This window comes from Brassica rapa, chromosome A06 (assembly GCF_000309985.2).
Source record: "Brassica rapa cultivar Chiifu-401-42 chromosome A06, CAAS_Brap_v3.01, whole genome shotgun sequence".
Lineage (NCBI taxonomy): Eukaryota > Viridiplantae > Streptophyta > Magnoliopsida > Brassicales > Brassicaceae > Brassica > Brassica rapa.
In genome coordinates this window covers 26,468,320-26,481,625 of record NC_024800.2, presented here as the reverse complement: position 1 = coordinate 26,481,625, position 13,306 = coordinate 26,468,320, and the positions used below count along the sequence as shown (strand labels likewise).

The following is a 13,306-nucleotide window of genomic DNA, read 5'->3' as shown; positions in this document are numbered from 1 at the left end:
CCAAACAAACCAAACCAATTTATAGAAAATTCTGAAATTAAAGAAAACTTCTAGAAACAAACTAACAAAGCCAAATAATAATTAAAAAAATAGAGAAACCATATTTAAACCAAAATATTCCTAGATTTATCCACAACCTAAACATAACCGAGCCTAAACCGAGTCTGAACCAGAAAAGTTATAAACCGAGTGATAGATCTATAAAGCAACTAAGATGAATAAAAAGGTACTTTGACAAACACTTATATTGTACAAAATAATACAAAGATTGGAACTCTTCTTATGTTTGTTACTAAGAACAAAAGCTAAAGCAAGAAAACATCAATGAAGGTACTTTGCCTGTTCTTCTGATTTGTTCAGCTTGTTTCTCTGTTTTAGCTGCTTGGCGATTCTTCTTCGCTTCAGCCGCTGCTCGCTTCCCCTCTGCTTTCCTCTCTATCTCAGCTAGTTTGTTCATCAACCTGTCTTGCGCTCGTCCCTTTATCCTCTCAACTTCCACCTGCAATAACACAGACTTATAAGCAGAGGCCATGGTTTCTATGATCAACTTTCACTATGTTTCTTGAGGCTTTCATGCTTTTACTTACCTCTGTTTTCCTCATCTCAGCTTCAGATTTCGCCTTCTGATGATTCTCCCATGCTTGTATCTTCATCTCTTCCCGTCTAAATCTAAAGATTACACACAAAACATTTTTAAGTTAAACCCCACTATGATCAAACAAACATTGCAAGTTCTGAGTTACCTAGCCATGTGCTTAGCCTTCTCCGCTTCCTCCCACGCAGAGGCACGAGCTTCAGAAACACTCTTAGAAGTCTGCAGAGAAGCAGCTTTGTTCTTCATTGATGTGGAAGCATCTTTGTCTTCATCCTCTTTGCTAGCCCAAGCAGCAATGTTCAACTTCCCAAGCTGTGTTCCCAACTCCATTATCTCTCTCCTAGTCTTCATTTGAAGCTCTTTCTCCGAGAGCTCCTTGTTACTCATCTGAGAAGCTGATGCTCCTTGTCTTCTCCCAGGACTTGAAGGTTCAGAAGTTATAGGACTTCTGATTGGCGTTGTCGCCCTGATCGGCGTCCCGTTTCTAGAAGGTTCTTGGCTCGCTATTGGAGTCATCTCAGTTCCCATGTCTCTCATTGACACAGACCTCGCTGTTGAAGGTGGCTGCGCAAACGCAGTTGCAATGGATGAGTCATGTCGGCTGAGATTAACTTCAGTTGCAATGGAGTTGTCAATGAGATTAACTTCCCAGCTAACAAACTTCTGTCCTGTCTCCTTCTTGACTTGGCTTACATCTATTCGCTTTGTATCAGGCTCTTCAACTTCAAGAGGAATCTTCATAGAAGACTGCCGACCAAAGCCAGGCCCTTTCTTTGAGACATGAACCTGTCCTCCTGCAGCTGTCTTTGGTCGGTTAGAAGATGTCGGACTAGCGATCCATTTCTGCGCATCGTCCCATTTGGATGGAGCAGGTTTAGAGAAGGATCTATTGGGAAGTCTTGGAGCAGCCTTGTCCTTTTGAAACTCAAAGAGGGATGCAGAAACACTCTTGACTTCTTCACACACGTTGTCATAATCAGTGGTGATCTCACACACAACATCAACGTCTTTGCAATCATCTGAGCCACTAGCAACTGCATATATTTAAAGTAATAAAGTCGGTCACAAGGAGAGAGAGAGAGATACCATTAAGCAAATGGGGACAAAACAAAAGGGTCATTAAGGAAAATGATTAAGAGGGGCTCCACCGTGAACCCTAGATTAATCAAAAAGGGGGAAACAAAAAGTGTACCAAGGTCATCACTTTGATTTGACCCAGATCTCATTATTGGAGTTGGTTCAATCATATCTTCTTTCTTCTTTCTATCAGCACCGAGAAGAAGCATACTCCTTAACTTCCTCGGAGACAAGCCGCCGCCGCCGCCGCCGCTAGTAGTAACCTATCACAAAAACACTCATAGGTTAGTGAATGGGGAGAAAGAGAGAAAGGAAGAAGCATTTTTGATCACCTGGGTCTTTCCGATTCGTTCGTAATCCATCGAAAGAGAGAATCTTTTTTCGTGTCTCTCTCAATCACAAGTATACCAAGAAGATTGATTAAAATAATAGAAGAATTATAATCTTAGATTTTTATCTCAGAGCCATTATTTGAATGTGGGGAGAAAGAGTACAGTGATGGAAGAGCTTTGGAAGCTTGCGGAAGTACAGTGACTGATACACTCTGTTCTCCCTTCTCTCTCTCTCTCTTTTTTTTTCTTTTTTAAGCTGACATCAAAGATTCACAGTGATGGAAAGCCTTTAGTTGAGTAAACTGAACTCTCTGCCAAAAAAAGAGAGAAAAAAACTAACTTTTTATTATTACCATTATTTAATGATGGGAGAATTGGTGAAATAACTAAAAAAAATTAAAATTAAGAAACTAACTATTGTCTAAAGAGATAACGGAAGGAAAAAGAAGAGAGACAAAGGAAACAATGGTTCTATTAGTTTGGGAGAGAAAGTACAGGAGAGAGAAAGGAGAGAGAAAGGAGATCTAAGAGTTTTCTCCGGCGTACGGCCGGCGCGTGAGCGTCCGTGCCGTCGCCGGAAACCTTATTCTTTTTCAAAGAGGTTTCTTTTCGCCTCTTCTTCGTCGCGTCTCACCGATCGCTTTGTCGGAGCTCTGGATTGGAACCATCTTTCAACGGTGGTTTCCTTGCGTGGAGGGAAGACGCGGTCGCGTGGAGGCTCACGGCGTGAGAAGAGAGGCTTGTATGTGTCAGTGGTCTGGGAGATGGAGGCTATCACAGATCCGTCGACGTCGGTTTGTTCTCCGGGAGGTGGAGGCTTCCTTAGCTTCGCCGCCGCCGGTTCTAGTTCCCGGAAAGGGGAGGCTTTCTTTGCTCCGTTTTTGCCGGTTTTGGCTCCGGAGGGTAGGGGCTCACATAGCTCTACGCTGTCGGTTTAGGTCCCCGTTCTCTTTTGGGGTTTTTTTCTTGGTCTTGTTTTGTTTGGATTGGGTGAAATTTGCGGTGTGGTTCTTGTCGTTAGGATGGTTGTTCGGATTTGAAGGGATGAGCTATCGGTAGCCGATGAAGCTCTCCATCGATGGAGACGACGACAGGAGAAGGAAAGCAGTGTGTTTGAGACTCGGGCTTGATATGCCCAGTAGGCGAGTTGTGATTGGGATGATATCGCGGTTAGTCCGCTGATGCTCTCCGTGACAAGCGCGACGGATGAGAGCCGTTCGACGGTAACCGCCGGGATGAGATGAGGCGTGATTAGGTTAAGCCGACAAGAGTTCCTAGGTTAGGGCAGTGTCGGGGTTTGGGTTTATGGGCCTGTGGGCCGGTTTCTCTAGGGTTTGGCAGGTTGTGGTAATTGGGCCGTGAGCCTTTTATCTTGTAATTTTCTTGGGCTGAGCCCTTTCTATTTTAATGAAATATTGACGGAAAAAAAAAAAGGAAACAATGGTTAGTTTTTTTAATGATCTTCCAATCTCTGGTTCATAAAAGAGTTTTTATAAGTTCAACAACTAATAGTAATTTATTATTTTATATTTAATAATTTTTAAAAATAATAAAAATATTGTCAAATTATATTATATTTTTAAAATAAAAAGATAAAAATAAGTTAAGTTAAAATAATAACTTTTTTAATATTTATATCGCCGCCAACAAAATATTAAACTCTAAACTTTTGGGTCTTGTTCTAAAACTCGGCCGAGTTACCGATTACTCACCTGATTAAACATAAATCAGAAGGTTATCGTGGCGAAATGGAGGAAATCGCCGATTAATTTTGGAAAACCGATTTGTCCAAATTTTCAAATCTGAAAAAGTTTGAAAATATAAAATCTTTTAGTTAGAAATCAGATTATACCTTTATAGATCTTCTATATGAAGTTGAATCCCACTAGAATAGCTTTTCAAAACGGTGAAATTGCAGAAAACTTGAAGACGGCTGCGTATTAAGTCTGAAAAATCGCAAGGTTGAAAACGAGGATGTATTGATCATTTTACATTCATTAAAGCTAAAAAGTAATTATATGTCAAAAGTGCACTTGCCCACAATCAAATTTTTGACATGAACGAGTTTTAGGGGGACTCAGACAACTAGACAAAGCTACTGCACTTTGTAATCTATGCAAATTTACTTTATATATATGTGTTTACTGTGATTTGCATAGAGAAAGATTTTTTTTCTGATTTTTCAATAAATCGCTAGGCCCGTATATGCCGTACGCGAAGCGCCTAGCGAGTTTCCGAACAAGGGATATTGTAAGCATTCTCTGAATTTTGTTATATGTGATGTATCTTTAATAAATATTTACTATATAAATTTTTCTGTATTATATTTATAAAATGTGATATTTATATATGAAAGTACAAAAAATTCTTCCCTGCGTACTCTCCGATTTTTCCCGCTTTTCCAATAAATCGCTAGGTCTGTGTGTGTTGCACGCGTAGCGCGTAACGAGTTTCTAAATAAGGCTTTTGGATAAGCATAAATCTTTGGGTAAAGCATAAATCTTTAGATAAATCTTAAATCATAAATCTTAACTTGAGTAAACCCTAAACACAAAAAAAAATAGTATTTAGGGTTTATCCTAGGGTTTATCCTAGGGTTTAGAGATTAGTGTTTTGCTGACGGCGTTAAAAATATTTTAATTATTTCTTAACAATTACAAATTTTTATTATTTTGTTTCTTTTTAAATGATATGGAATATAAAATAACAAAATACTATTGATTAGTGAACCTAGAGATTCACCATAGGGATTCACCCAATAACAAATCTGAATAAAATCCTTTAGAAAAATGTTGAAAATAAGAATCGATTTTTATCTGAATAAAAACTACATTTATATAAACATCTATATGTTAATTTCTTTCCAAATTAAATTGGTAAGAAAGAAAAACTAATATGTTACGTGGACAATGTCTAGACCCAACAAACAAACAAACGACATGCATAACATCGTTATTACTAATAGTTTTGACATACTGAACTCATTAACTCAATATTGTGAAGAACATACTCATTTGGAAAGAAGAAAAACATTATTAAGCTAAGATCGTAAGTTAAAGTCTAGATTTTCTTTTGTCTTATTCCCTTTTCAAGTAGTTTTCTAAATGATTGGCAAATGAATTTGGGCTAACAAGATTAATCTTATTTGATTAATTCCAAAACTTGATCCAGCCCAAATATCTCTTTTTATAATACACCAAAGTGTCTATAAAGTTTTTTTATAACTTTGTTATAACTTCTCCATTTTAAACACAAGAGGTTTCTTACCTCACAATTCTAATATAGATATTTTACAAATAATCTATTTTAGACTTTCATTTCTCATTCAAACGAACTTCGTTTTTGATATATGATTACACTATACCATAGTGCTCATAACAATGAATCCTACGATTCCACAATCCGGTCATTTCGACAATCAAATTGCTCGAAAAATTTACCGGAATATTGACCATAGCCATTTGTCCAAAAAACAGTTCCAACACTAACCCTATGAACAAAACGAAGATGACGCGTGAAGAAAACATTTTTTTGTATAATTGTTTTATGGGGAAGAAGGAAATATATTTTTTATCATCATTAGACATGAAATTCATTATTTATTTTAGCTACATTTGTTGTATTTTATTGTCTATAAAATACCTTTTAATAAAATACAAATTTGAAATATTACATGAAATCTTGCTGAAATTATTACATTCTTTTTTATTGATAGTACTAGTTTAGATAAAATATTAATATAAACAATAAATGTTCATAATTATAAATTAAATAATTAAAAATGCTCAAAATATTGTCGTGCTAGACAGAGATATCAAATTTTTATTTTCTTCTATTGAAAATTGGAAAATTTTACTTTGAAAATAATTAGATTAAATACCGTGAGTGTATTATTTTTTTGTTTGATTTTCTTTAGTTTTTCTGGCCAGCACTAATTTGCATGCTTACTTTAATTGGTCTAATATTATTTAATTCACCTTATTTATCGATCTCAAATGTATTTCCGACCACATAATTTGATTGGTTCATAAATGTGTTTAATTTTAGCCACTACTATTTAATAGTTAATAAGATATTAAAGCATGTTTACAAAAATCTATAAATATATTCCACTTTAACGTCTATGAAATGATCCTTTTCAACAAATATTTTAGATAAAAAGATGAAATACCTCATATTTGTGCTAGTTATTGCTATGTGTTTTGGTTTGAATGAAGGTATTTCGTGTAAACCAAACACTTTAGAGTTTCAAAATAAACTTAATCCAGGTAGCATTCTCAAAGTTAATTGCTCAACCAACACAAACATAATTGAACGTCTCCATGAGGTAAAAGTCAATGATATATATCAAATTCTAGTAAACGAGAAAATATCACCAAAAAGAATTGTATGGCGTTGCCTCTTACGGTATGGAGAAAAAGTGGAAAATTCTCTAATTATATGGCGCGCATACAGAGGAGCTAGGTCATTTCGATGTGGTGAAAAACGTTCATGGATTGTTAGAGTTGATGGAATTTACTTAGAGAAAAATAATAAAGCAAAGGGGCTCCAACATCATTGGATCGTGCCTAAACAATGAGTTTTGTCTTCTTAAAAGCTATTTACATATGATGGTAAGACTATTTCTTGTCATATGTGATAAATTATTATTTTAATTTGAGACAATAGTATGTAAAGAAATGTATGATATATATCAGTTTATAGTTTATTCGGTCAGAATGAGAATGACCGGTAACCTCAGCATGTTAATTTTTTTTTTTAATTTTAAAACAGATCTATGTTTCACATTTGTTGGTGTGATGTTTACTGTATGAGAAAGTGAAAATAATTTCTTGGTAATTTTCATGCTTATCACTATATTTATATATGATGCGGACAAAAAAATCTCTCTCTCATACATGTATAAATGTCAATTCTCTCAGATATCATTTTTAAATTATTAGGTTTTGAAATCGCAAAGAAATTCAGTTAAACTAATAGATACTCTCTTTCTCTATTCCAATTAGTTGTCCTTCTAAATTTTTAAACACAAATTAAGAAAGGAGTTAAATGTTCAAATTAGTTGTATATTTCTCTCATACATGTATAAATGTTCAAAGGGGGTGGTTGAGCCAATATCCATTGGTTCTTACTTCTATTGTTGTCTTTTAATATACTACAAATTAAATAATTTATTTCACAACATGTAATATACGGATTTGAAAGAACCAAACAACGCAATCCAACTTAAACCAGAGCACAATTCTTAAATCGCGAAAACAAGTAAAGATTATCTTTGTAAGGACCAATTTAGCCAATAATTAATTTTATAAAGGCCTTGAAGTTGTAAATTAGAGCCCATTAAAATAATGAGATATTTATGAATAATGAGATATTTATACTTATACTTCGCTGGTTATAATCATAACAAGAAGCCCGAAATTTGTTTTGTCCACAAATCAAAATAACTACATAGCCTAAAGCCTCACCCTTTGTCCAGCCGCTGACTGACCAATAGTCTGGTAGTGGCTATCAATAATCCTTCCAACTTGGCACGCAAGCCTGGAATCTCCCCAAGTATGAGGTTAAAAATGTGTTTCTTAGATTTAATCAATTTCGAATATATTAAAAGACGTTATTGAGAAATTTTGAAGGAGCTTGAACATATATTAATTATCTTTTTTGACATTAAGTTGTTGTCATTCAAACATTGGTACACAAGAAATAATTTTTAACTTCTTACTTTGCATATCAAAAACTCCAAACTTGTATAAAATAAAGTCTACTAGCAGTAAGCAGCCAATACAAAAAGCTTTAAACTCTGTTGATTACTTAAAATCAGATGTTTGATCACTTAGCTATCACCATTTCTTCAGTCTCCTTCTTTCTTGGGCCTAATCTCGACTCCCTGGAAAATCAAACCACTCTTCCAATCTCCCTGCTCAGTCCCCATAATAGAAAACTCAATCTTGTTACCATCATCATCACAACCTCCATCACCGTTGTAAAAATTCCCAAGCTTCACTTCACTCCACCCATCTCCTCTCTCCTTTGGCTCCTCCACACTCCCATCAGTCTCCCTCTCTTCTTCAACTTCTTCCACCGGAATCTCTATCCATGAACACCCCGTGCTAACCTCTCTAAACGAACCACTTGAGTAACCACCGCGCGGGTACGTACCCTTTGGTTCGAGTAACACAAACGTTTTGCTAGCAGCTTCCTCCCCCACAAACCCGACTAAAGCTTCCATGGGCGTGTCATCTAACCCGCGTGATCCACTCCCTCCTATCTTGAGCACTGCGTAGACAGAGTAATGTGTCCCCTTGGACAGCATTCCGCAACTTATCTTTCCTCGAATCTCAAACCAACACACGTGACGAAGCTTCGCTACTTTCTCAAACCTGATTCCACACACACAAACGTAAAATAAATAAAATAAAAGATCATCATGTAACCTGATTCCACAGACACTGCACAGTTGCTAGAACTTACTTAGATTCAGGATCTTTCTTCCATTTCCAATAAAGAGGACGATCAATCCATGCGATATTTAAATCCATCGCAGATAACATGTAACACTTCTTCCCACTAGCTTTCTCCAACCAAAAGCTCTGAGTCAAAAAAACATCAAGACAACTTTAAAACGAAACCCTAATTTTCACAACATTTTACCAAAAAAAAAAAATAATAACCTAATTTTCACACATTTTCCTGAATCAGATTCGATAAAAGTCTCCACCTTTTTGCCGTCGTCGATCAGAACGGAATCATCAGCGAGAGACATATAAATCTCCTTCTTCGACGAGAAATCTAGCGATCGAGGAGGAACAAGAGATGAGTACTCCGGCGGAAGAAACTTGTCCCAAACCAAATCAGATTCAGCCGCTGACTTAACCGTTTTCGAAACCGAAGCCACAACGCAAGCATCGCGCGGCGATGTATGAGAAACCACCATCGAGATGCAATCTTCAGGCAATGTATCCAACCGCGCCGCGCCGTTTCGGCTACTTCCTCCGCCGACTTGAATTTGCTCCATATCGTTTTTCTTCGAATTTGAAATTTTGGAATCTGATGTGATTTTAAGTCAGAGACAGAGAGTATATTTTAGACACGGATGTGATGTTCTGTCCTGGCCACGAAATGGATGTTTGGTTTGTTTATATATCGGTTTCGTGTAAGACTTGCAAAGGCTAGAAAGAAAAGAGGTATTACGATAATACCCCTAATACGCGTTTATCTTACCTATGAAGGTACCAAAAGACACTAATATATCCCGCAAATTTAAATGATTCATAAAATCATGAATCTAATTATTAATCTAGGATCTTAATTTTTATCTACTATTTAAAATTCTTAGTAAGACCATTTGATTAATTACTTAATATATGACATAATGATTATTCTAAGTTTAACAAATCTGTTGAGAAAATATAGATTTAAATTTCTAATCTATTAATTTAGGATCCTAATTTTTATCTACTATTTAAAAGTTTTAAAAGCAAAATATACTTAGAGCCTGACTGGTTCAAACGCAGCGGTTGCGGTTGCGGTTGCGGGAGTTTGCGGATGTGGGTGGTTGTGGTTTCCAGCGGGTTTAAGAGATTTGTATAACTGGTTCGGTGGTTAGAAATTGGTGCGTTTGCGGGATACTTATGACTGGTTAACTTTCAAATACAATAGCGGTTAAATAATAAATTAACAATATTTACATTTTATATAATTATAATAAATATCAAAAATCATAGTATTATAATAAATATGAAAATTATATTTAGAAAGTTATAGTTTTACATTTTTAATATTATAGAAAATATTTTTATTTTAAAATTTTATAATATTATTTAAAATATAATAGATATATTTTAGTATTTTTATAATTCCAATTTAAAATTTTTATTTTTATTTTTATTTTTGTATTTATATGGTTTTAAAAAAAAAGAAAAAAGAAATTATCCTCCCGCAACCGCCCGCAACCGCAAACGCTAGCTGGAACCAGCTTTTGATTTTAAGAGGTTCGGAGCGGTTTGAAGCGATTTGTAGCGGTTTATATGATTGTTTCGAAATTAAACGCTGTCAACCGCTACCAACCGCAAAAGCTGCGTTTGCGGATGGTAGCGGGGAAACCAATCAAGCTCTTAATATGACATAATGATTATTCTTAGTCTAACAAATCTGTTGAAAAAATATAAATATAAATTTTATTTTTAATTATAAAAAAATATGTTTGAGAAAATATCTACCCAAATCTTATTAAAAGTTATAAGTATTTTTTTGAAATCATGCAATAATTAATTTTGTAATTAGTAATATGATATGATTATACATTAATTCTACCCAAATTCTTTGCTATTTTTATTGATTTTATAATATATTATAGGGAAATATCTTAGGATAACACTAAAAAAGTTTCTATTACAAATATAGACTCTAAGAATCAAAATGACCAAAATATTCATTAAAGAGGTAAATATACACTTATATCCCTAGGGTTAACTAATCCAAACATTAGGGTTTAGAGTTAAGAGATGGAGATTTGAGTTTGAGGTTTAAAAATTTATAAAATAGAAAATAAATATTAAAAAATTGAAAACAAAAATTTTAAAAATAGTTTCAAAAAATAGTAGTTCTTAAAAATAACTAATTCAAAAAAATAATTTTATAAATATCAGCGAGAGACATATACATCTCCTTCTTCGACAAGAAATCCACCGATCGAGGAAAAAGAGATGAGTAGTCTTGAGGAAGAAACTTCTCCCAAACCAAATCAGATTCAGCCGCTGACTTAAGCGTTTTCGAAACCGAAGCCACAACGCAAGCATCTCGCGGCGATGTATGAGAAACCACCATCGAGATGCAATCTTCCGGCAATGTATCCAACCGCGCCGAAGCTCCGATAGAAACAATCTCATCGTTCCGGCTACTTCCTAGGCCGGAGTTCGAATCGCTGACTTGAATTTGCTTCATACCGTTTTTCGAATCTTTAGTTTTGTTCTGTCTTTGGAGAGTATATTTCTGACAAGGATGTAATGTTCTCTCTTGGACATGAAGTGGATGTTTGTTTAAATATATATCGGTTTCGTGTAAGACTGACAGGTTAAGTTTTTATTTTTCGATAATACCCCTAATACGCGTGTAAGATGATTTTTTTTTTCCGAATAAAAGATTTTGTCTGTCTAACAATCAGTCAAAATCTCTTATATTAATCGACAAATATCTCAACTTCTTTTTTTTTGTAGCCAAGCGTTATCAATAGAATGATTTTTAGAATTATTAAAAAATATATTGACTCATCTAATTATATAATAAGTTTTTTATTAAACTAACCATAAATTCATTATTAATGTTCTTTATTGTTTCCTTAAATAAAAATTACATAATCACGTAATTTTGCTAAAGTATATATGATAATTAATGATTTTAAATAGAAAATATTTGATAAAAATTAGTGTAACTTCTATCATATTTGTTTAATTTTAAACTATTAACAATAATTAAACAATCACATTAATCATATAATAAAAAAATATTTTTTCTGTATATGTTATATTTAAATTTTTTAAAAACAACTATAATTTACTAAAACTGTTAAAAATCGCACATTCAAATTTTGTGATCCATGGTTTAAATTTTTTGTAATGACACGATACACATGCTTACAAAATCATATAGGTAAAAAAAAAACTAATTTAATTAATTATTAATATTAATATATATATATATATATATATATATATATATATCATTTTAAATTAAACTATATACCATATAAAATACATAAATAGAAAATTTACCTTGAACAATTTTTTTTGATAAAAGATTTGAACAAACATTCACAACTTAATTTTAAAAAATTATAAATTACTAAAACTATTGATCCCACAATGAATATTTTATTATCTGTAATTTAATTTTTTTTATATAAAAGATAGAAATGATCAAAAAATCATGAGTAGAAAACATCATTTAATAGACACTAATATTAAAAATATGCTATATATGTCATATCATTTAAATTTAATTATATATCCTATCAAATAAAAAAAATTATTGTTTAGATTAATAAAATTTATGTATATGTTCACACCAATTTAATTGTGTATGTAATAGTTACAGATTTTTTAATTATTCAATATATATTTATTATTTCATAATATGTAAAAACATAAAATAATTTATATATAATATTTATCTCGCGCAGATGCGGATCTTAACCTAGTTACTATTATAGTAAATATGCTTTATTTGTCGTCAATCAGAACGAAATCATCAGCGAGAGACATATAAATCCAGCAACAGAGGAACAAGAGATGCGTACTCCGGTACTCCGGCGGAAGAAACTTCTCCCAAACCAAATCCAATTCAGCCGCTAAGTCGAATTATCGAGTTGACTTTGCTCTATACGCATTTTAGAATTTAAGATGTTTTGAATCAGGAAACAATTGTCGATAGTTTTAAGTCTTACACAAAACCGATATACAAACAAACATTCATTTCATGTTGATGTACAATAAGGGATGGACAAAATATACGTAAAATTTTATTCATTTCGATTTGAACCTAAGTCTCTAGATATCCGTAACTCTACGAATACAAAGAAATACTAATATGCAATATACGTAAAAAACAAATCAAAACAAAACTACTAATATTTTTAGGAACAGATATAAGATCCCTTATATGCATATATATATACATTTATTCTACGAATTAAATATATAACTTCTATAAATATTATATTTAGATAATTTTACTATATTTTTATTTATTAAATTTAATATATTAGTTATTAGAATTTGAAAAAAATAGTTATTTTTATTTTTATTTTTCTAATAAGATATTATTATATTGGATTATCCATTTAATTTTTAATTTATTTGTAAGGATCGAAACATTATCCACTTAAAAATCTAAAATTTTCCATATTTGGGACACTCGATATCCTGGTGACTATGAAAATAAGATACTTGATTATTCGGACTAAACGGATAGGATCTTGAACATATCCAAAAACATGGATATTCAATCAGAAGAATATTTGCAAATTTTCATCGGCTTAACTTCCTAAAAGATGATACTTTATGAAATTTTATTGTTTCACAAATGAACCTATAAATATATTAAAATGTTTTTAGAGATTCTGAAAGAACTTCGACAAATTTTGGTTACATGAAGATTTTAAACAAGAAAAATGGATCAAGCATTACAGTTCTAACATATCAAATGGATTACACAAAACAAGAATAAACTAAGTGGATCTAACGGTATAAATTTGAATCAAGCATATCAAGAGGTCAAAAACATATGTTTGAATGATGAAATTGGA

General features: G+C 32.9%; 2 protein-coding genes across 2 annotated transcripts; both read right to left on the bottom strand.

Moving 5' to 3' along the window:
- Positions 1-193: 193 nt before the first annotated feature.
- LOC103827527 lies at positions 194-2,281 on the bottom strand. Its single transcript, XM_009103020.3, has 5 exons — positions 2,005-2,281; positions 1,788-1,935; positions 744-1,629; positions 588-669; positions 194-499 (listed from the first exon to the last, which is right to left on the bottom strand). Exons 1-5 carry the CDS (start codon positions 2,032-2,034, stop codon positions 293-295), a joined length of 1,353 nt encoding a protein of 450 aa, XP_009101268.1. The 5' UTR covers positions 2,035-2,281; the 3' UTR covers positions 194-292.
- A 1,752-nt stretch (positions 2,282-4,033) lies between these two features.
- On the bottom strand, positions 4,034-9,329 carry LOC103827525 (F-box protein PP2-B1). Its single transcript, XM_033272938.1, has 3 exons — positions 8,723-9,329; positions 8,476-8,594; positions 4,034-8,384 (listed from the first exon to the last, which is right to left on the bottom strand). The coding sequence occupies exons 1-3, from the start codon at positions 9,017-9,019 to the stop codon at positions 7,856-7,858; spliced, it is 945 nt and encodes a 314-aa protein (XP_033128829.1). The 5' UTR covers positions 9,020-9,329; the 3' UTR covers positions 4,034-7,855.
- Positions 9,330-13,306: the final 3,977 nt, after the last annotated feature.